This window comes from Micrasema longulum, unplaced genomic scaffold, assembly GCF_059751315.1.
Source record: "Micrasema longulum isolate JH-2025_06_02 unplaced genomic scaffold, ASM5975131v1 h1tg000575l, whole genome shotgun sequence".
NCBI lineage: Eukaryota > Metazoa > Arthropoda > Insecta > Trichoptera > Brachycentridae > Micrasema > Micrasema longulum.
Genome location: NW_028277771.1, coordinates 108,347 through 132,177, shown reverse-complemented (window position 1 = coordinate 132,177; position 23,831 = coordinate 108,347). Strand labels below are relative to the sequence as shown.

At 31.7% G+C, this 23,831-nt stretch overlaps 1 protein-coding gene across 1 annotated transcript; it reads right to left on the bottom strand.

Annotated features, from left to right (window-relative positions):
* Positions 1–5,313: 5,313 nt before the first annotated feature.
* LOC148280493 (uncharacterized) lies at positions 5,314–23,035 on the bottom strand. Its single transcript, XM_088228279.1, has 11 exons — positions 22,852–23,035; positions 22,690–22,750; positions 22,127–22,193; positions 20,591–20,674; positions 19,042–19,246; positions 17,835–17,897; positions 15,803–15,839; positions 13,734–13,794; positions 10,750–10,893; positions 8,705–8,920; positions 5,314–5,883 (listed from the first exon to the last, which is right to left on the bottom strand). Exons 1-11 carry the CDS (start codon positions 22,856–22,858, stop codon positions 5,314–5,316), a joined length of 1,515 nt encoding a protein of 504 aa, XP_088084405.1. The 5' UTR covers positions 22,859–23,035.
* Positions 23,036–23,831: the final 796 nt, after the last annotated feature.

The following is a 23,831-nucleotide window of genomic DNA, read 5'->3' as shown; positions in this document are numbered from 1 at the left end:
ATTACATTTTTAAAAAAAGATTTTTTTTATTTCTCTAGAATTTTATTGTACACGCGGAAACATTGATTGGCACAAGAGAATAGATAAGTAAAGGGTCATTTAATTAATGAACTTTGAACTTAAAAAATAAGGAAATTTTATTTTACGTAAAGCACATGTTAAGGCGGTTCATCCAGCCAAACACAATTTCATTTTCGTTTTAAGACGGTAGTGAGTTTTAAAAAGAGACAGCAATATATTTGTCCGTGCGCGCGGGTGAGTCAAGCTTGGGTAAAGTTAAATACAGTATGCCCGCTAAGTACCCGCAAAAATGAGATTTTTTTTACCTGCATGGTCATGAATTTGAATTTGAGTTCCAATAGTTCCTTTTGAAAACTATAATTACTTTTGCAAGATAAATAATATGTATAATGTTACAGTACGGACTCACGGCTCAATTTATTTATTATATTTGGATTATAAATTTGTTCTCACCTATCATTAATTTTCGTATAAACTATTTTTTTTACATCGTTTTTGGAATATTATTTATTCCTTAGTCTTAATATATCAATGTGGTGGATACGATTTAATGCATAAAAAGTATACAAAAAAAAAACAATATTTTATCATCAATAAATATTTTATTATTTATCCAGATACATATCCAATTACATTAACAAATATATTATTGCTGATAAAAAAGAAAGTAAAAAATACCATTTAATTATTAATAAAAGCACACATATTCTATCTAATACTTAAGATATTTTTTGTTAAAGCTACACTTTATTCACAAACAAAATAATAAAAGTAAAATATAATATACTTGTTATGTCTTTAAAAAAAAAACATTTATTGAAGTCAAAACACCGAAATTTGCATACAAGGAATATCTACCACCGATGTTAATTCCTCTAGATGAGAAAATCCGCTACCTATGCTCATAATTCCCGAAACTATCGCGTGATTTATGTCAATTTTATTTGATTCATTACGATCTGAATGTATCGAAAATATTCTATTGCACATTTCACATTTCACAACAAATGTGCTATAAAAACCTTTCCGAACTTCAGATCTAAACTTTAAATTTATAATGGAGCACTGTAAAGCATTGTCATGTTTTGCGATTTCTTGTAATTGTTCAAAAAAAAACCCTAAATCAATTATTCTTCGTCCACTAATACTAAAATGAGTATTGTCGTCTTCTTTTTTTTTTACGTCCAAACAATATCCAACATCTTCTTCAAGTATTGTTTCAGATACCTGTTGAAAAAATAAAAAAAATATATATGGCATTTGCAATATCTAACAGTGCACAAGACAATAAAATAGGAAACATTATATTATTATGTTCAAATTTTATTAACATAATTGAGTTTTCTAAGAAAAGAACCCTTAATGAGGAACGCAATTAGCTGTGGTTTTAATATGCATTTTCAATCACCAAAAAATCCGAGTTTGACTCAAATAAATATGTAGTTCCAAGAATCAACAGTGCTTATCATGGAGTGTGCATAAATGTTTCGGTGAATTCTATTTTTAATAAGCTAGTGATAATTAACTCAGTAGGTATATAAATTAAATGATTTATTTCATTTTTTGGTAATATTATTACTAAAAAAAAAAAAAACTAAAACCAGCACTATATCCAGAATGCAAAGCTGAGATAAGCTTTGTAGAACAAAATAAAAAAAAGTCTTTTATGATGGTTCGCTCGTGCGGAACGAATAAATGATGGATGTAGAAGTCGATGAAGGTCGAGAAGGACGTGGCATGATCAAGTACAATAAATATTTGAGTTGTCCCATGTCGGAAAATCGGCGTGCGCGCATGAGAAGATGCATGAATGTGAAAGAAGTATGCCACGTGTGCCAGGACAGAGAGGTATAGCGTTCTATTCTCTCTGCCTACCCCTTTAGAGAAATGGCGTGATGTTTAGTTATTTAGTTAGTTATTGAGCATAGCATAAATATGATGCGAGTATGCCTAAATTTATAAGTACAACAAGTGCTTGAAAGTGGACATATGAATTATTCTCGTGAAGATATATGATGCCAGGATAGATTGGTGTGGCGTTCTACCTTCTCTGCCTACCCCTTTATAGAAATGCCGTAATGACTAGTTACTAGTTAGTTGTTTATAATCAATTATATTAGGTAATTAAATTTATGACAATACATACGGTTGAATGAAGAGTATCGTAATTGTAATTTTCTCCATCATCAGCTTCATTTAAACTACTGGAAACAATATGCTTGTCTGTAGAAGATCTTTGGGCAGCAAATTCCCTTTTCCTGAAACACGTTTATTGTTTAGGTGGGTAGAGGTATATATATATATATTTTTTAAATGCACTTACAATCAACACAACATCAAGTATCCATCAAAGATGTTGCTACATTATCTCTGTTTAAATCACGTCTGAAGAAAAATCTCTTTTCTACTCCTTAATCTCTCCTTCTTCCCTCTTTTTTTCATTTTTCCCCTTGAGTAATAGTTTTGATCTAAGGTAATTTATAAACAAATACGTTTATTTCTATTTTTATGTGTTCTGTAACTTGAATAAAAAAAATAAAACTATTATTTTATTGGTTGGTTGGAAAAAAATGCCATTTGGCAATAAGCCCGCCAATGTACAAATAACATTATGTACAAAACGTTAAATAAATAAATATTTATTGGATAATTCAAGGCCTCAGAAAACAAATCAATCAGTTGGTAATGTCGTTTCAGTTTCTATGAAGCTCTGCGCCTCATATATAATATGCTAAAGAATACTCGATTCCGAAACACACTGTAGTTATACATGCGAAAATATAAAAAAAAATTCTTACCTATTTCTTTCTTCATTTATCTTGTCAAATCTTTTGGTCTGGTTACGATATTTATGTTTTCTTGTAAAACCTTTAGCTTTAATTGTTTTGGAACCCATTTTTAATTCAAAAACTTTAAAAAATCACAGAAGAAACGTCCCGAAAAATCCGACACAGAAAACACGTCCGTACTCGGTGAACGCCCGAGAGAACTGATACCAAACTGTACGTTTAATATATGATTGATTCTCAATGAAAATACATGATTTTATAATATTAATTACATATATATTTTAGCATTTTTTGAAAAATAAAAAATATATGTAACTAGAAAAATGTGTGTTGTATAAAGAAATGTTAAAAAAAAAATCAATTTTAAAAGTAATATACATAAGAAAGAGCCATTTAGTTTAAACAATTTAACCCAAAATGGACTCTGAAAGAATTGTATTTTACGAAAATTATATGCTTTTTTTCAAAAAACTAACTCATCATCGGCTTAGATAAATAATAGATCTTTCAATAACTACAATAAAACATGTTACAATATATTATCTAAATAAAGATAATTTGTGTTGAAAATGTTGAAAAAAACGAAAAGTGCACTTTTCCTTGCAATTTTTTAGTCAAATAAAATTTTAAAAAGAAATTTTTACTTCATCAGTTTACTAGATAAATGTTTAATCTTTTATGTGGTTTTAAAAAAAAAATGTTATACTTATTATTAGACTCTAAATTTTAGTTTGAAAACTGCCTTTTTTTGCTCCGCGCTGGATGGATCGCCTTAAATAATATTTGATGCCATTATGTTTTAGAGATAATGTCGGTCAAATTTCCACCACGGCGTTGTTTAATCCGAGGGGTCCGATTGTCGTTAGTTCTCTCATTAGATGAGCAAAGTAGCGTAAAAATTTGACAACCCTGGCAACACTAACAAAATGTCCATTTTGTTTTCTTTGACAATCTGACAGATGAAAAAATAATTAAAATTTTAAGTTATGCATTTGTTACTTACACATGCATTTGCTACTTACACATGGAATGTGATCCCATCCTGTTTCTTTTTTATCCTAGCAGCATTTCTACACTTTTAAATCGATACAAAATAGCATAGTTGAATTCAAATCCGGAGTTGCGTACTGAGCGACGTCTACAAGAAACTAATGGTCAAAACGTAAAACTACTCCTTAAGGAGTAGTTTAGTCGCCTTCTGTTTGATGCGCGTATGCGGTTTCTGGACTATTCTTAATTCTATGGTTTATTTATTGTGTATGCAGACAATTGGTAGAATTCCATATTTAATTTGGTAATGAATCCAAAATAAAACAAGTTTATTGGATTATAATTCTACTTATACAAAGGGTATATTGTGACGCGTGACACGTGACATACCCTTACAAATATTTTTAAATAATGGAAGGTTTTTCCCCAATATAACCAAAATATTCTTCTAATATACTATACCCTATACCATAATTAAATTTTAATTACTCTACTTATTTTGGCTTGTATAGAAATCTACAAACATAAAATAGCAATTATTTTTAGTATATAAGGAAACTTTGTAAATATTTAAGTTAGTTTGTTTGAAAATGTCCTAACAAGACGAAACGCGTCACAATATACCCTTTGTATATTTTATTTATTTATTTATTTTGTTCACTAACGCCCAAAAGGCATTTACAAAAACTAAAAATGAAATACATGCTAACATACTAAATAATAAACACAGAATATCCAGAAAAATATATGAAATTAGTTAAAAAGGATATAATAAAAAAAATTACAAAGTAAAAAAAACAGTAACAACAAAGGTATGCAAGAAAAAACAGTAAGCATATAAACAAAAAATGCAAAGATATAAACTTATGAAATAAATTCTGTAAAGCAAACAATAAATAAAGTGTTACGGTAAGCAAGAAAGACATTTTTAAGTTAAAGTAATAAACAAGCAAGCATATATTATCACGAAAAAATAATAAATAAAAATATGTATCTATGAAATGCGTATTTGCCAATACTACAGTGCAATTTGATATAATAGTAAAAATAAAAAACAAGTATAAGGTAATAAAAATAAACAAGTATTTTTTTTTTAATTTATGAAATTGAATGGTCAATAATAGTTTGACGAGCAGCTACAAATAAACTTGATATTGTGGACTTATAAGATGGTAAAGAATTGGACAGAATGTCTGCAGCCGTTCCATAAGTGTTACCTAACCTATGCACTATGCAGTCTCGGTATCAATGAATTGTTTTGTTGATTGGAAGAAGTACTGGAGCAATGAAACAATAAAGTACTCCCAGTATTGACAGCAGGTACTCTAAAATAAATCAATTCAAGTATTTTATAAAAAATAAAATAGAATTATAATTCAATAAACTTGTTTTATTTTGGATACATTACTAAATTAAATTTTCTATGGTTTATTGCAAAACAATATTAAGAGTTGCCTTATTCCCACATAAAATCTTACATACAAAAAATATTACAAATTAAATTCAAGAATACTCACGATAGGTATTTAGCCTTCATATTCTGAGATTCAGTAAGAAAACTATCACCCAACGACACCTTTGTTCTATCAATACTTCCCAATCCAGTTTCCTGACTACCGTGTTTCTCTTTGTTAACAATAATTCCGACATTTTCCTCTACTCTTCCATCATTTTCCACTGCAGCGGGAGCAACTTGGTTCTCGGCGACTTCCATCAGGTCAGTTCCCACAGCAATTGGGGCTTGGTTCTCGACAAATTCCATCTGTTCTAGAACATTCTCCAAAGTTATCTCGGGAACATTGCTAGAAATGTCTTTACGTATGTCCTCCATGGTTGTCGACAGCTTCACACTGGAAGATTTTGTATTTTTTTTCTTTATGTTTTGTTCTGAAACTTTGCTGGTTTCTTCTTGTGGTTTTCGTTTTTGGGGAGGTTTCGCAGGAGATGGTAGCATTAAATTGAGTCCACCATCTTGTTCGAGTTGCAAAGTATTTGATTTCCTCATGGTTTGATTGTATGTGGAAATATTTGCAGCGGTGATGTTACGAAGGCTCGCGCCATCTTGGACTTGGTCTCGAAGCACCTAAATTGTCATAATAATATATTTATTAAAATTTACATATCACAATAGAGATAAAGAACATTTTGGAGTATAAAATATAGAAGTCTAGGCATTTACTAAGCCTGTGACCTGTCATTGGCTGGTTTAAGTGGCCACTTTACAAACTGTGTAACATGTACGAACAACTATATTTCATCAGCTCTTCCTAATTTTTGATATTCAAAGATCATTTCATAGAAATACAAAAATGTGTTTGTTTGTGTTCCGTTCACGTCTCAACGGAACGACCGATTGACACAATATTTTGCATAAAGGTAGCCGGAGAGGTGAGAAAGAAAATATGATTCTTATTTTTTATCACGAATGAAAAAAGTACAATGAAAAAAATATATAATATTTATAAAATAATATTTTTTAGGTAAGGGTGAGCTGTCAAAAATAATCATTTTTAAAATTAATTCTTTAAATTTTTATAGTGTGGAACTTCAGCCCTACGGAAATTGATAAGCAAAATATTTTCTTACGCGCGGTTGAAATTGCAGCATTAAATTAAACAGTTAAGTTTCTTTAAAATGAGCGAAAAAAAGATTTTATAAAATTAACTACAGTAGAACTCGAATTATCCAAACCCCGACTACCCGAATTGCTTTCAGAATTTCTGAAAAAAATTTAAGACAGAAACGTACTGCGATTCGAAAAATAATGGCTTGGCTACCCTAACACGGATGATGACAGTCAAACAGCTTACTTTGACCGAGATATTCCGCAAGCAATGACTTTCATTTACAGTATGGAACGTATTGACAGCACTTACTACGCTTAACATGTAAAAGTGTTGCCTTTTCATTTAATTAATTAAACGCTATTTTTTCATTTTCAACCATTAATTTTGAATAATTTATTTTCATTCTCAATCATTCATTTTCATTTTCAACATCCATACAGTAATTTTGCCATTATTTTTTTTTCATAGTGATAGTTAAAGGACCGGCAATCGATACAAGCTGCTTTCTATCTTAAAAATATAATTTTATTTTTTTATTCATTTATTTATCAAAAGCATACAACAATTAACAAATAAATAATCAAGTCCTACCGAACTGCATAAAATGCAGTTCGTCAGCAGGTGCTTATAGTTAAGTTCTAATATATATACAAAATCTTATCACTTCAATTCTATAAACATATAAAAACTCTTATTGCTATGGAAAAAAGAAAATATGTACATCGAAAATAAAAAATTGTTTAAATAAAAAAGAAAAACGCAAAAATACATTAATATAAAAAACCACGTTCTAGATAAGTTTTTTTGATTTTTTACATTTAATGGGAGCATATTATACATTTTTGGTAGTGTTCTTTTAGTGTTCTTTTTCCGTATTTATTATTGAATTTAGGGAGAGCTAGTCCATCTACACTATAATATATATTTTAAAAGAATTTTTCCGCTTATTTTTATATTATTAATGAAAAAAAAATATTTTTTGTTGTTTTTATAGTAAAATTGGCTCTGCACCATTTAATATTTTTACTGATGTGGGTTATTATTTAAGAAGAAAATTGGGATGTCTAGGCATTTACTGGGCTTATGGCCTGTCGTCGGTTGGTTCAAACGGCCACATTACACACTGTGTAGCGTGCACCATTCTGCATATGTTTAAACATGCACATTCGTTCAATTCTTCCATCTGTTGATTTTTGTGAAGATAAACAGCAGATAACTTATAAAGTATATATTTGAAGCACTAACTTTGTGGTTATTCATTATTATAAAATAAATAAAACAACTTTGTTTTTAACCACTAATTTTTATTTTTCACCGTTACGTAAACCTTGACGAAGAAGCTTGTTTGCTTTGAAACCGGTCGGTGAAAAATAAAAATAAGTCGCTAAAAACAAAGTTGTTTTATGTATTTTATTAGCAGATAACTTAATTGATTCCACGTTCTCGTCTCTGTTGTAATATGTTAATCTGAATAACTCCCTTGGAGGTGTAATCAAGTCAATGTCTACAAACATTTGCAGAAACTCAAAATATTGTTGAAGATGTTTGTTTGTGAATTAGCAATAGGGAAATATCACATGCTACGAATACCAATAAAAAAATATGAAATGATTTAGAATAATTGATTGTATTTTCAAAATCAATGTAAATATTGTGGAGAAATATTTTCATAAATAACTATAAAAAAGAAATTACAAAAATATATGTCACTAAAAAACCCGACACGTTTGGCATTGATAGTTGTGACGTCAAGATTCGTGAAGATGTTCTATAAAAATTTAAGCGGTTAGGAAAGAAGTTGAAAATTAAAATTAATCGTGACGTATCAGGGGTGTAGCCAATGCAAAGACCGCTTTTGCGAGAATGCAATATTTTTTTTACTGGACAGTATTTCGTAGACCCTTATTACTTTACAAATGTATTTGAAAAAATGCGATATTTCCCTATAGGGAAAAATTACGTTTTTTTTACATTTTTAAAGTAATAAAGGTCTATGAAATACTGTCCAGTAAAAAAAAATATTTTGCTTATTACTAGCATAATACTTTTAAATTTGTAATTTTGAATTCCCGCAAAAACGGTCATTCCACCGGCCACGCCCCTAATACGTCACGGTTCATGTTTATTTGTTCCTTCTGAATCTTGACGTCACAACAACCGACTCCAAACACGTCACGTTTTTCTTTTAACATATTTTTATTGAATTTCTTTTTTTTAAAACATTTCTCTACAACATCCATATTGATTTCAAAAATACAATTAATTATTCTAAATCCATTTCATATATTTTAATCGGTAATCGTAGTATGTGATATTTCCCTACTGTCCGTGATTTACCTCCTCTTCGAAATTTCGTGGGGCAAACGTTCTACGCATTTTCATGGGGGGTTCCGGGCTGGTGACCAGATTCCTGGAAAACATCGCGAGCAGCCTCCCGGCGCCCCTCGACATTTTCAGGGCGATGCGGGAATTCTCATTGCCCGCGTACGTGCGGACCAGCAGTTTATCCGCAGAGAACAAAGCTGCCATCTTCATCGCATCACCTTTGAAAGTCTAGAACGATAAATGATAAATAAAATCAACCCGTAATATTAATCTTTTTTTTAAATTTATTTTTCAAAAATATTTACAAAATAGTCTTAAATTAAAGTCCTGCTGAGTTGCATTTTTTTTCTTCATTTCTTCTGTTTTTGGCTATAACTGTTTTTCTATTTCTTCAATATTATTCGAAAATATTCGAAAACTATATTTGCCGCAACAAATCGGTTTCTTAGAACAGGCATTTGCCCATATAGGAACCGATTGCAACATTAGGCATACGAATATTTCTGGCTTGCCGACCCTTCATATACTGAGCCTACTCTTAGTACAAGCAGAATTTGCCAGAGTGTTATTTGTGCCATTTTTGTAACAATGTATGTATAAACTAATAAATAAAAATACATACAACTCGTCCGCAGGTTCGCAAATTACACCGATTATTTACAGTTAACCTACATTAACAATAACTTTACTTGAAAAACATTACATATTACATTATTAAAAATTAAAAACTTTCACTAATACAAAAAACTTTTATCTAATAACCATGATTTGAGCAAACGTCTCACTCCTGTATTTAACTCAGTATTTTCAATATTGTTTGGTAAAATGTTAAATATTTTAGGTATACTGTATTGCAGTGTCCTTTTGCCATATTTGTTGCAATATCTAGGAACAGCTAGCCCTTCCATACTAGTAAACCTGGTGTTGTAATCATGTACCAACTTGTGTTTATACTCGGAGTGCGACGCATGCTGACAAATTAATTTGTACCAAAGTAGAGCCCTAACAGATAATTTATTTACATATTTATACATCAATGGTATTGAAATATTGTGTCTCTGGCGGTATACATCTTTATGTAGTAGCAATTTGATCATAGAATTTTGCAAGGTTTGAATAAAATTAATATTAGTTTCACTTGATAACCCCTAGGAAGTTATGGCATATCGTATAATTGATTCAGAGAGAGATAAATAAATAATTCGTAAAGTATTAATAGGGGCATAATATTTTAATATATAGATTATATTACTTATTGCTCTTAATCGCTTACACAATTTTCTAATATGTACATCCCATTTAAAATTACAATCTATAGTTAAACCTAAATAAACATACTGCTCAATATTTTCAATATTTTTACACATGCACGGTTGCATAATATCACTATGGATACACGTAAAGTTATGTTATCTAATTGTCGTAGTTATCTAATTTTATATTTTCTATCTCGACTAATTCAATTGAACGCAGTTATGCAGAAAGCGGCCAGCCATAGAATAATAGTCGGCCTCGTGGTGTAGTGGTCGGCGCATTTGCCTACCACGCAAGAGTTCTCGGGTTCGATTGCCGACATGGTTGACATGAAAATATTTCATTTAAATCTAAACGAAAATATGAAACTAATTATTCATAGATGGCGCTTTTATGATTTTTTATTGAAATATGCCATTTTTACGTTTATTTTCAATGGAAATTTTACAATACTTGGTTTGCGGAAACTTTACACTATATTGGTTGTAACAAATACCATAACAATATTGTTTAGGTCCTTTTCTCTTAATGGTGTACAAAACAAAAAAAGGAATTTAAGAAAACTGGGATCCTCAAAAAACAAATATTGTTTGTAAAAAATTCAACTTTTTTTTTTATACGAGTATTAAAAAAAAATAGCGCCCTCACAATTTTTTACTATATACACTCTTGCCGAATGCAGTCCCATAGGTCGATGAATAAAACCATTTACAGCATTTTAAATTCCCGTCGGCAATGTGCAGAAAGTAAGCATTCTAAAAGAATAAAAAAATAATTTAAAAAGAGATAAAAATGTGACAAACCTCAACACGCAGGTCAATAGTATTTTGGAAAATTCGGCTCCGCATCAATTTATTAGATAGTATAGTGTATTTGTCAGTTAGGGGTACTTTCCTCTTTCCTCTTTTGGCAACATCCAATGTAGTTATTTCTTCTAGCTGTTGTTCCTAAAAAGTAAATTACATGCATGTTATATGTTCTCATTGGAAATAATACGCCACCGGCTTATAGAGTCGCCCATACGGACAAAAACAATTATATGATTATCAATCATGAAGTTAGCTACAGTTTACAGTGAGGAGGGCATCACCGACCGCCGTGAGGTCGGCAGAGCCAAATGCCGCTTTGACCCGCAACGCGTAATCCGCTGCAACGTCAGCTCGGACAAGATATTAAACGCCGTGCATCGGAAGAACATTCACATTTCATCTTGGCATTTCGTGTCGCCCGGCCACCAGCTCCCCGCCAGGGTTCGCGTTTGTAAATTCCTTCTGTACAAAATAAAAGGTTGTAACTCGTGTGCAACTGCTTAATAAATAACTTCAATTGTAATCCGTCTTTCTCATTTAACCTCAGATCAACTCACGCGCACCCGTCCTATAAATGGTGACCCCGACGTGATCCTATAACAGTAATACAATGGGCCGTAGATACTCAAGCCTTGCAAGCGCAAACCGAAATCGTCCGTTACACGTTTGTTGCTTAACAGAATATCCTCTGATTTTATTAATGTCCGTACAATCAAAACTCTTTATTGCTCAACTGTTCGCCCTCTTCTAAAATATGCCTCCATGGTCTGGTCTCCATTCTATGTCAATCACAAAAATCACACTGAATCAGTCCAACATCGTTTGCTTAGAAAAATACCGTGGATGCTTGGTCCTAGAAAGAGATAATTATTCTTATGCTGAAATAGAGTCAATGTTAAATATTTCTAGTCTACAAAAACGTAGAACTAATGTTGACTCCATAAATATTTTCGGCATACTAAATGGTATAATCTATGTTCCATCATTACTGGGACAAGTAAAATTCAATATTCCGACTCGTAGATTGAGAAACAATGAAATACTGTTCATCGATCAGCATAGAACAAACTATGGCCTTAATTCTCCAATGACCCGTCTTTGTCGTATTGTTAACTCAAGACAAGATCTGGACTTTTTTGGTTTAAGTTTACAACGATTTAAACGAGCACTAAATAAATAGTCCAGATCTTGTCTCGATGTCCCTTATGTTTGTCAATGCTTCTTTTCTTTTTTTAAATGTTTTAAACTATTCTTTTATTGTAATATTTAAACCCTATGAATTGTATACGTGGACAATGTCCGTTAATAAATAAATAAACCAAAATTGTTGAATGCTTTGGTTTTATGCAATAGTGCGAAAGAGTGTCTCTTTAAGCGGATAGCGAATTATTACTGAAGAAGGTACAGTGTTCATTATTCCTTGGAAAAACTCAAGAGAATCCACTCCACACAGAAATGTATAAAAACACAGTAAAAACAGTGCTTTGGCAATGATCGCGTCTCTAACAAAGCATATGCTGGAATATTCCAGAAATCATATTTCATAATGGCTGTGATTTTATTTTGTTTAGATAAATTTGTATATCGGGTTGTGGTCCCGTGGCTAGTGTTGCGGACTTACGGATCAGAGGTCCGAGGTTCGAACCCCACTCTACCCCAACTTGATTTCCATTTTCTAATAGTGAGTTATTTACAACTCGTTGAAAATGGCTACCAAAATTGAAATATTTGGGAAAATTACCAGAACGCCAAAATTTATTTTTTATTAAAATTTAAAAAAATTGTTTGCTGATTTCAATAGGTATTAGATATTTATAAGAATGTTTTATTCACACATCACTAAAAAGATATGTTTAATTTTTTATATTTTTTATGAAACTTAACCCACAGCCTCTTCTAACCTAACCTAACTTCACATAACAAAATATATTTTTTTTAATAAACAATTATTATTGTTGTATTAAAATTAAAGAGTCTGAGCAACGTTGAGATTATTTAGTAAACGTTGCTTTCAACATTTTGATCAAGCAATTCAATTGAATGCCGGCATTTAATGAACAGCCTAGCCATGAAATTGAGTGGCTGATTTAACTATTTGACTGTGACATTTACACAAATTATTTTATTTGTTTTAAACTTTTCACATAATAACAAATATTTGAACATTTATTTTTTAATAGAAATACTAGAGTTTTCAAATATTTCAATATTCAGAGCATTCCCTAAAAGTAGTAAATAACTTGTTTTGGAAAAAATGTCATTCGAGTCTTGGAAGAGTGGGATTCTACCACGGGGCCACAACCCGGTTCGAGTTAAAATTAAATTTCTAATTAAAAAATAAAAACAGTTATAAAAACATTTTTCAAACATTTAGTGAATTCCTCAGATTCCTATAAATAGTTAACGGACTGTTTTAATAAATAATAAAAATAAAAAATATTTTGGTTGAATATTATCATAATTATGCCATTTCCGCACCTAATGGTGCATAGGGCACTGCATTGGTACACCAATTGCAGTGTATCTTGATCATTTTTTTTTTAAAGATGATAAGATGATCAGTCTAACGCTTCAGGTACCAGTCCAGGGACTAAGAAAAAGCCTAGTGTAAAAACACCTTTTTAAATTAATATTTCATGTCAACCATGTCGGGAATTGAACCCGAGACCTATGCATGGTAGGCAAACGCGCTGACCACAACATCACGAAGCCGACCGTGCTATAATTATTTAAAATAAAATTATAAGATTTCATAGGTCCAATCTTGTCACTCCCTTTACCTTTTTATACCCACTTCATTTTATACAATAATGATAGAAAAACTTTATTTCAAACCTTGAGCCAAACAAAGTTTTAATTGCTGTTTTTTGTTACAAAATTGGTTGAGATTTTTCAAACATTCTTTCCAAAATAGTCTGAGTTAAAGGGGTTAAAATAGCGGAAAAAATGTAGCGGTAATCAATTTTTTTTTTTCTTACAAGCTCTTCGGTGAAGTTCTCACAAATTTTTGGTGGGTGATTTTCTTTCGGTATTTCCACACTGCAACAAAAAAGAATTCATTTAAACAAACAAACCATCACGCCGTTCTCCGTGGGGGTAATCAGAGACGATGGAATACCACATCACTATATCTTAGCATACAGACGTCACTTCTCCCACATTCATACATCTTCAACTTTTGACATGTCTCTCTTCAAGTATTTGTTGAATTTGGTCATGCCATGTCTTCCTGGGTCCTTATCGATTCCTGCATCCATCAACATTCGCATCGTAAATCTTTTAGCCGTTCTTTCGCTGTCCATTCGCTCTACATGTTGAAACCAACGCAGTACTCTTCTTGATTTTGTCGATAATGCTCGTCTCAGCCTGTCATACATAGTTTTACTACACATTCCGCTAAGAAATCGTATTTTAACACCATTTAGCTTTTTTTTTAATGGGGGTCAGCAATATATGGTCTTTACGTCACTGCGACCTATGTAGCACTAATGTGGCGGTTCCCCGTAAATTAGTTCTCGCCCTCTAAGCCGATTACGAAGATACGCTACCGACAAGTTTGGGTAGGTACATCGATATGTAACAAGGGGAAGCGTACGTCACGGTACACATATCTACGCACTAAAGTGACATAGCTTCATTATGACGTCATAGTTGAAGATAAATTATCTCGAGCGATTACGAAGATACACTACCGATCCCCCCACAGTCAAGTTTTGATTTAAGTACATCGGCTTGTACCGACGGGTCTAGTACCCCTCAATACGCATATCTACGCATTAAGTGGCAAAAAAAATCCACCGAGCAATTTTTCCTATAATTACTGTTTATTAAAAAATTTAATCGTTCTGAGGTTGGAACTTTTAAGCTTAAAAGCCTTTTAAATATATGAGAGAATGAAATCAATTTTAAAGTCGATACATACATAAACAAAAAATTTAAAAATATATTAAAACCCACTGAACCGCGGAACCGGCTTATCAGCAGGTTTCATAACGTCAGTTTTGAAAACGTATGCCTAGATGCACAGATAATGTAGCTAGATTCTGTCCAATCGACGTATAAGAGCTTTCTAGGCGTAAAATATTACCACTTTAAAAAAATATATTTAAAAAAAATTCCATCTGTTCTACTATTTTCTTCAGTGTACGTATCGAGACGTTAAAGCACCCGGCTTTGAAATCGCTCGGTAGATAAATACAGACGATCTTTAAACATATCCGCTTGGTAAATGTCAAAAGTCATATAAAAGCATGTTCAAGCGAGCATTATTTGCTTGAATTGGGATCAATTGGAGTTTATAATCCCTTCAAAGTGGGCACTTTTTACGACAGAAGCCTATTTAAAATATAAATGAGAATTATTTTTAATTTTAATGAAGTAAGGAAAGCGAACCAAATTTTCAAGCTCATTCATTGGTTGGATTCAATCATATAACGTCGAGATGACAAGTCGGTAGAACATACCGAGTTAGATAGAGATAGTAAGTCTAAGTTAAGTGTACCGTCTCGCGGTATGTACCGATGAATATAGCCTTTATAATCGCGGCCCTGGACACAGCAACTTGAGTTTAAAAAGCGGTATATTCTGAAAATTAATCGGTAGATCCTCAAAAGACTTACCGCTACTAAAAAATCTTAAATGACCTAATTAAAAATGCCTGTCTCAGAACAATGCCGGCCGCACGCCTGTCTAGACCTTAAAATGCCTGTCAAATGGAGCAAACGCCTGTCACATGGTAACGCTACAAAGTTGATTTTGGATCCACGTTCACCCTGCTTTTGGCACTCACCCACCTTTCAATATCTTTCTCAGTCTTTCCATCTCTAGTTAACGTCAATCCCAGATGAAAGAATTCTTCTATCTTTAAACGGTGAAAAATGAAAACAATGCAGCATTAACTTGATATTCAAAACAAACATATACCCTTTTAAAAAAAAACAAATTTCGGTATTTAATTTTTTTCCCGTTTTATTTCGATACATTTTTTTTTTTTTGCATATACTCGTACGTGTTCTTTGCTACAATAAAACAAAGGTATTTTACTCACAGCAGAGATTCTGAAGTTTCCGGAACGACCAGACCACCTGAAAATATAAAAACGTAAAATCTCTGCCCACAAATGACAAAAACTATAAATGTTTCGATTTATTTATTTATTCATATTTTACTCTTACAAACTATAAACAATAATGAAAATAATGTGACCTCACTGGGGTTACCCGTGCCGAGGACACTCAACAATATACTTTATTTTAATGTTTTTACAATTGAGAATGAACAAAGAAGACTAATTTAATAAACAGAGATAATTAACAAAATATTCAGACTGTTTTAAAAACTAGGAATATATGTACATCTTTATTATTTATATTACAAAACGCACAATGAAAATAAAAAAAAACCTAACATAAGCTTGTGGAGCAGTTGATTCAATATTGGTTTGGGCGAATGAGACAATCCATATTACTTCTACCTACCTCCACTATCCATTGTTTTATAGTCTTTTAAAACATTTTCTCGTTATTAATTATTTTAATAGATAGTGGAAGTAAATTATAGATTTTAATTGAATAATATCTACTCAAAACCCCTTTGTCCGAAAGTGGTATTAGTTTGTATTTGTTTAAGTTGTATTTGTGTTGAGGATCTAGTGATTATATTATTTGTTTTGTGATGTATTGTAGGGGTTATGTCTTTCATTTGAGTAAGAGTAGTTTTTGAATCTGTATGTAAGTATTGTTTTAGCGTATAATGATTATGTCAAAATGTTTTAAGACTGGCTGAAATTCACTAACAAGAGAGTTTTTAAGATCTAATTGTATTGCAGTAAATGCCTAGACCTCCATATTCCTTCTTAAAAAGGTTTTCTCTCTCTGCTGCAATAAATTTAGAAATATATTTTTATTTATTTTTGTTGCCCCTAATCCTTTAGTCAAATAGGGAAATATAACTTTTTTTTACAACTTTAAATTTGTAAGGGTCCATGAAATACTGTTGAGCAAAAAAATTTTTTTTACTACTTATTAGTAGCATAAAAAATATGTTTACATTTACAATTTTTTATTCCCGCAAAAACGGTCCATAGCATTGGACGCGCCCCTAATACGTCACGATTCGGGTAAATTTTGAACATTGTTTGTGAACGTTTAAATTTAAATAGAACATTGTCATGAATCATTACATTACTATAATTATCAAAGCCCATCATGTCGCGTTTTTAGGGACATATTTTTGAATAATATTTTTTTAAAAGTTATATATGAAAACATTTCCTACAATATCCATAGTGATTTTTAAAATACAAATAATTTTTCTAAATCCATTTCATATATTTTTATCGATATTCGTAGTATGTGATATTTTCCTTTTTTTTCCTTTAAATATTTTCTTTTACCCTATTATACCAAAATGAATTCCCATTCACCATTCTGCCTGTATTTGAACATCTATATTCCTTTAAACTTTTAGTGCTTCAGAACAGGATTAATTTATTTATTCATTCCAAATTACACTCGTTAAAATTTTAATGAACTTATTAAGGCTTTTTAGACTGTGCCCATGTCAAGCCATAATAATTAACAATTAAAATATATTGTAAAATTAATTCAATTTAATTAAAACATGTGATGCAATAGAATAACAATTCAGAAAAACAAGGTATAAATAATTTAAAAAATAATAAAAAAGGGAAAAATATAATCGTATTTAAATATTACAATATAAATTATACAAATACGTAATCAAATATACGAAATAATATTATTATTGAAATCAATAGATTTAAAAAAAAAAAAAAAAATAATTGAGATATGGTTTCTAGAAAATCACTCTTTACTATAGTAACAAATGAGAGTAAATATGCCAAATAACAGTGAGTGCTAAATTAAATAATACAAAAATACACAATTAAAAAACATAAAAATATCAAGATATATACATCTAAGGCCAATAAAAATATGGAAGGAAAGCAGATTAGTCAATTTTTGCCAATATCGAACTTTAAAAAGATCGACAACCGACTATCGGGACATGCTACACTTTTAGTTACTGAGATGGATCGGTTTAGGTAAAATACTTACCGAAATTCTGGATATTTATTTCATTCATCAAATTGGATATATCCAGAGTAACTTGGCCCGCGTCTTTTTATACATGAAATAAAAAATACATGAATTAGAAATCACGAAAAAAAAGGGGTTTTTTTCTCCACCACAATAGGCCCGGGGGCCCAATAACAGCGGGGAATTCTAGCACAGAGAACACCCAGGCTTGAGGAAATCGAACTGGAAACTTTCTGCACATATCTTAGCCACTACACCGCGGAGGCGGCCATATTTTTGGTAGTTACGAATTTTGGATAAATGAGATGTCTTCAGAAATGGCATTAAAAAATCTTTGTTTAAAAAATAAATAAAAATATTTCATGCTTTATAAATACAAAAAAATATTAACAATGTTTTGAGTTTGTCCAAATTTTTCTAGATAAGAACTGGATTTAACCCCCTAGTGAGCTGTTAATATTAACATACTACAACATTTTTTACTTTATTTATTATTTACATGCAATATTACATTTTTAAATTTAAAAAAATACAGGCCTTACCAAGCCAATTAATATGGCTTGTCGGTAAAGATTTTTTACATGAAAACATATGAAAACACAACGTAGTTGTATAATAATAATTACTAGTAACTTAAATAATATAAGTAATACTGAATATTATTCAACAGTATATATTGAGAACGGTAGTGGTTACACACATAAATAGAGACATTTACCCGAGCGTCAACCACAACCATAATACAAGATACTCTAATAGGGATCTGATACTAAGTGAAGGGGTCAACACTGTTCTGGCATCGAGACAACACTATTACGTAGGCAAAAAGGTCCATAACCTTTTGCCAGAATTGTGGAAAGACGGGAGTGTTGTCAAGTTACGGAAGGTGTTGACCTCGCTCTTTCATGACATTGGTCGTAGGGAGTCAGAAAAGTTGATGCATGCCACGGATTGGAGAATCTTACTGGATGTCAAAAATAAAATATAAAAAATAAGGAACAATTTTAAAAAAATATATTTATTTAGACGTCTACAAAGAAACTAATGGGTCAAAACGTAAACCTACTCATTTATGAGTAGTTTAGTCGCCTTTTGTTTGATGTGCGTATGCGGTTTCTGGACTATTTAAGAGTTAAGATACGTTATTATTTGTTTTGTTATATGTATATTTAAACAAATAATAATAAACTAATTTTAAAAAAAGATTTGTGTGAGTGCAACTTACCTAGAGTAGTGATATCTTTTGCAGTGGATACATCCATCATTTCTGCATCAGCTTGTATTGACTTTCGCCCAAACTGATCTATATGAACATCAGCATGGACCAGAACGATGGTTTGATCGCCAATGGAAACATTTGCCTGATGAAGCATGTCCTCAGGGCAACCCAATAACTCCAAAACCGGATCCTTTTCGTCGCCAAATCCATCCTGAAAAACAAAATATTTGTGCCAAAAAAAAGTAGACGGTTTTTTCAATATAACTTTTAAAGTAATTTTTTTTTTCGACCAGTAAAATATTTGTTTTAAAAGCACAACCCTATTTGATTATTCTATACTTAGGAAATATTTATTTATTTATTATACACCGCAACATATCGGGTCCTTTAGAATAGGCATTGTCCATATAGGAACCAAGAGATACTCATACAAATTATATTTATTTATTTAAATTTACAATACAGCACTACTGCCCATAAATTATTTGATTAAATAACTACAAAAACATTATTAAAAAAAGCACAATAAATTATTAAAAGGTCCATAAAAACAATAGTAAACAAAAAAGAATAAGTCACTAATACACATTATGATGCATAGTTAGAGAGAAAGAGTCTAAAACTGGTAATCCCAGCATGAAAAAGATCCACCTCTCTTGGTGGGCTGCTCAACAGACCAATCATTCTCCCCACAGGTATCATTAAGGATAAATTTGTCCTGCATTCAGGAAAAACAAATGGTCTGTGTGGCCTAGCTCTTAAATAGTTGCTCTGTACGTATAATTTTATGCGCTCCAAAATGTTGATATTGTAAATCAACCCATTCAGAAGTTTACAGGCCATCATAAGTAAGGCAAGGGTTTACCTACATAGATAGATGCAACAAAAAATTGGAATTGGGAAATATATGGAACATTATTTTAGCTTTGTAATTGTGATATTTTTCTTAAAATGCCAAATAGAGATTATTATTATTATTTAAAAAATGCTCCGATATATATTCTACGATACCACACACTTTGCCTGTTCAGAAAAAATCTCATAATCTAAGGCTTTTCCGCTTAGTTAGCAGTTTTCTCTCTCTGGTTTCAATCCTCCTAGATGGATTAGTTGACTCTGCATCTCCTTTGCCACTCCAATCTGTCTTTTGGGCTCTCTTCAGGTCTTCATGTGACCTGCAGCTCTTATCATTGCGTAAATCCTCGAGGTATTCTCAGCAAAGACGCCCCCTGTAGTTTGTCCCCTCAGACATCCCCTCTATTACCTCATACAGGAGCCCCTCATGAGGCTCTATGTCTTCAATCCATCTAGCACGTCTTTCGGAGATGGTCTTAAGAAGGTGCCTTCCTCTATCGATTTTACTAAGAACATCGTCAATCGAAATTCCCAGAATAAAGGAAATAGACCAGTTGAAGGGCATTTAAGAGACAAAAAAGATTTGACTGCATGTTCTCTTATAATATAAATTTTATTGGTTGTCAAAACATAACCATTTTTGTATATGTGTTTTTAAAATAATAAATATAAAAATAAATTTCAAACGTTTTTGTCTTACATTAACTATTGTAGTGGGCGGAATTGTGGATTCTCGAAGTGTAATCTCATCTTGACGTTGAACCATTAAAGCATTCAGCGCGGTCTGTAAAATAAATATGTACTTAGAATAAAGAAATTTCACTTTTTTTATATTTTAAATTTATTTCTATGTACTACCGTTGAGTAAAAAAAAAATTTTGGTAAAGTGGCATAAAATATTTTTTTAAATTAAAAATTTTGAATTCACGCGAAAAAAGTCCATTGCATCAGCCACGCCCCTAATTCGTCACGATTCTGTTAAATTTTGAACTTTGTTTATGACCGTTTAAATTTGAATAGAACATCATTCAGAATCTTGAGCCAAAAATGTCGCGTTTTTGTAAAGACATATTTTTTAACAAGTACATTTTTAAAATTATGTATGAAAACATTTCTCTACAATATACATACTGATTTTGAAAATACGATGTATTATTCTAAATCTCTTTCATATGTTTTTATCAGTATTTGTAGTATGTAATATTTCCCAATTCGACATCACAATATATTGCTTTGAACTGAGATTTAAACGGAGTCTTAACCGAGTAAATAAATTTTCATGTTGTACATGAGCCATTATCATTCTCATTCCCCTTTATGCAACTAATGGTACATAAGGCACTGCACTGGTACAATAATCCCTGCGTATCTCGACCATTTTTGTTACATGAGGTAAGATGATTCGTCTTACACTTCAGGTGCCGTCTAGGGACTATGAAATATTCTGGTTTATAAGTACCTTTTTACATAAACATTTCATGTTAACCATGTCGGAAATCGAACCCGAGACCTCTGGCATGGTAGGGAAAGCTGCTGACCATTACACCACGAGGCAGACGATATTCCGCATAGACCACCGAGACTGATTTTTTTGTTTCAGTAATTATCATTTTCAGTGCCCGGATGAAGAATACAGTCCTGAGTATGAAATAGAACCAGAACTTTAGATGAGTATTTTTGACTCGATGGCTGATGAAAATTCTAAAAATGTAAATTGAGTAAAAATGAATCTGCTGTAGATAAATAATTCCATAGGTAGCCTTGAGGTCCTAGGTTAGCTTCCTGGTAGGGTCAACGTGAAATATTTAGTATATTACAAAAAAGGTGGATAATATTTTAGAGAAATAAGTCTAGGCATTTATAGGACTTATGACCTGTCATTTTTACCTATATGACGCGTGCATAACACCTATTCTCCTCTACGCACCTGTTTCACAAAAGTGCTATTATCTCAGTTTCACTTTTCTATGGCTGGCTGCTTTCAGCATAACTACGTTCAATTACGCTTGCCTACTTTACAAGGTATCAGGTTCTCGTGTCGTGGACGTCCACTGATGACTGTTCGTCAGCAGATTATATCAGAACTTCGGGACGAGAACCTGACTTGGAAGGACGCAAAGGAGTTGGTAGCCGATAGAGATGCATGAAGGCTCTTTGTGGATACTATATGCTCCAGCTAGGGAGCGGACATGGAATAATGATAATGATAATAATTAATTAAATAAACATATATTACCAAATCGATAGGCACTTCCGGATCCTCGTTCTCACTCGGCATCGGCAATGGTCTTTTGCGTTTTTTTCTGAAAATATTTTTTATGAATTATTAAAAACAATAAAAAAAATTACGTTTTTAAAATTCATGCTGTACCTCATTGTATACAGAAGTCTGGGGATTCATAAAAATGTATTCAATTTGTAATAAAAAATATTTGCACAAAAACAAATGGATGTTCAAAGACAGGCAGAATGGTGAATGTTACACAGTGTGTAAAGTAGCCACTGAAACCAGACAATGACAGGTCATAAACTTTGTAAATGCCTAGACTTCACTTCTCTAAAATGTTCTCCTTCTCTATTGTAATATATTAATTATAATAACTCCCTAGGGTGTTAAATCCAGTCCTTGTCTACAAATATTAGACAAATTAATTATATTTTAAATTGATTTATTTATAGATTGTGGTCCAGTGGTAGTCTCGCTGACTCGCAAATCAGAAGTCCAAGGTTCAAACTACAGTCTATCATAACTTGATTTCCATTTTCTAGCTCAGTTAAGTAGAACATAAAAATACTTACTGCTGAGGTTCATGTTTTTCAAAGCCCCGACAGACAAGCGAGTTGAAATGGAACACCTCAACTGAAAAATAAAGTTAGATCGCTTTTGACCACTGGAATAAAATAAATGGATTTATTATTTCATTACAAGTAGCATCTCATGTTAAGTTACTGTTGCCTTGCCTTTCATTATGATTAGAAATTAAGATATAGAAAATCACAATACACACGCAAACATTTAGCATGGGTATCAGTGGATATTTTTTTTAAGCCTTTACAGCTCTGAAGTTAATCATTAACCCATTGCAACACAAAGCCGGAAACATAACGAATCGTCGGCCAAAGTCAATTTGTCACTGACCCCCAAAGCCGGCGATTCGCCAGTTTGTCTTTGAAGTGATTTTTTTACATTAAAACTGAATCACAATAACTTTATTCGTAAAAATGGCATAAATAAGTATATTTCGGTTATTGATTTCATAATAAAGTGTAATAATCACAATTTATTTCACATTATTTATTACAAAATATTAATTAAGTCTTAATGTCATTGTAATAAAAAAATGTGTCAAAATTAAATAGTGTGTTGTATGAACAAATTATGTCATCTTTATTAGTAGTGCAATAGGTTAATTTGTGATCTCTCTGATAAAATCGAAAGAGGCATTTTTAGCCTTGAAATCCATTGTTTATGTTTGCTATGGCTTATTTTTTTTTTTTTAAAGAAAAAAAAATATTTGATGATAATAAATCACATTTTCTATTTCGACTTTGTTTGGGGTATCGGTTGCAATAATAGACTTCTCTTTCCATCTTGATGCTCTTCCCTTTTTTCTAGGAACTGCCTTTGGTAATCCACAAAAGTAGAAAGGGATTACAAATTTATATCTGTATGAAGAAATAGAATCCTTTGTGACCCTAGATGAACACTCCTCTTGTGGAACGGAAGGCCTGTTGACTACTGCCAACAGGCCGGCTTCTCCTGAAGAGTTTTAAGTGGTTTCCTCTCCATATGAGCAAATGCTGAGAAGTTCCTGATTGGCCCACATTAGTATATCCCTCCTGATCCCAACAGTTTAGATAAATTTAAAAAAATTTAATGGCATAAAAATCCACTTTTGAAATATAAACCTTGTATAATTTAAGCAAGGTAAATAATAAAG

What these genes read in the sequence shown, in the direction of transcription:
- LOC148280493 (XM_088228279.1), bottom strand. An exon ending in AAAAGATATCACTACTCTAG is followed by an intron (nt 17,898 to 19,041) that starts GTAAGTTGCACT and finishes ATGTATAAAAAG; the next exon opens with ACGCGGGCCAAGTTACTCTG. An exon ending in CACGAAATTTCGAAGAGGAG is followed by an intron (nt 5,884 to 8,704) that starts GTAAATCACGGA and finishes ATGACAATTTAG; the next exon opens with GTGCTTCGAGACCAAGTCCA.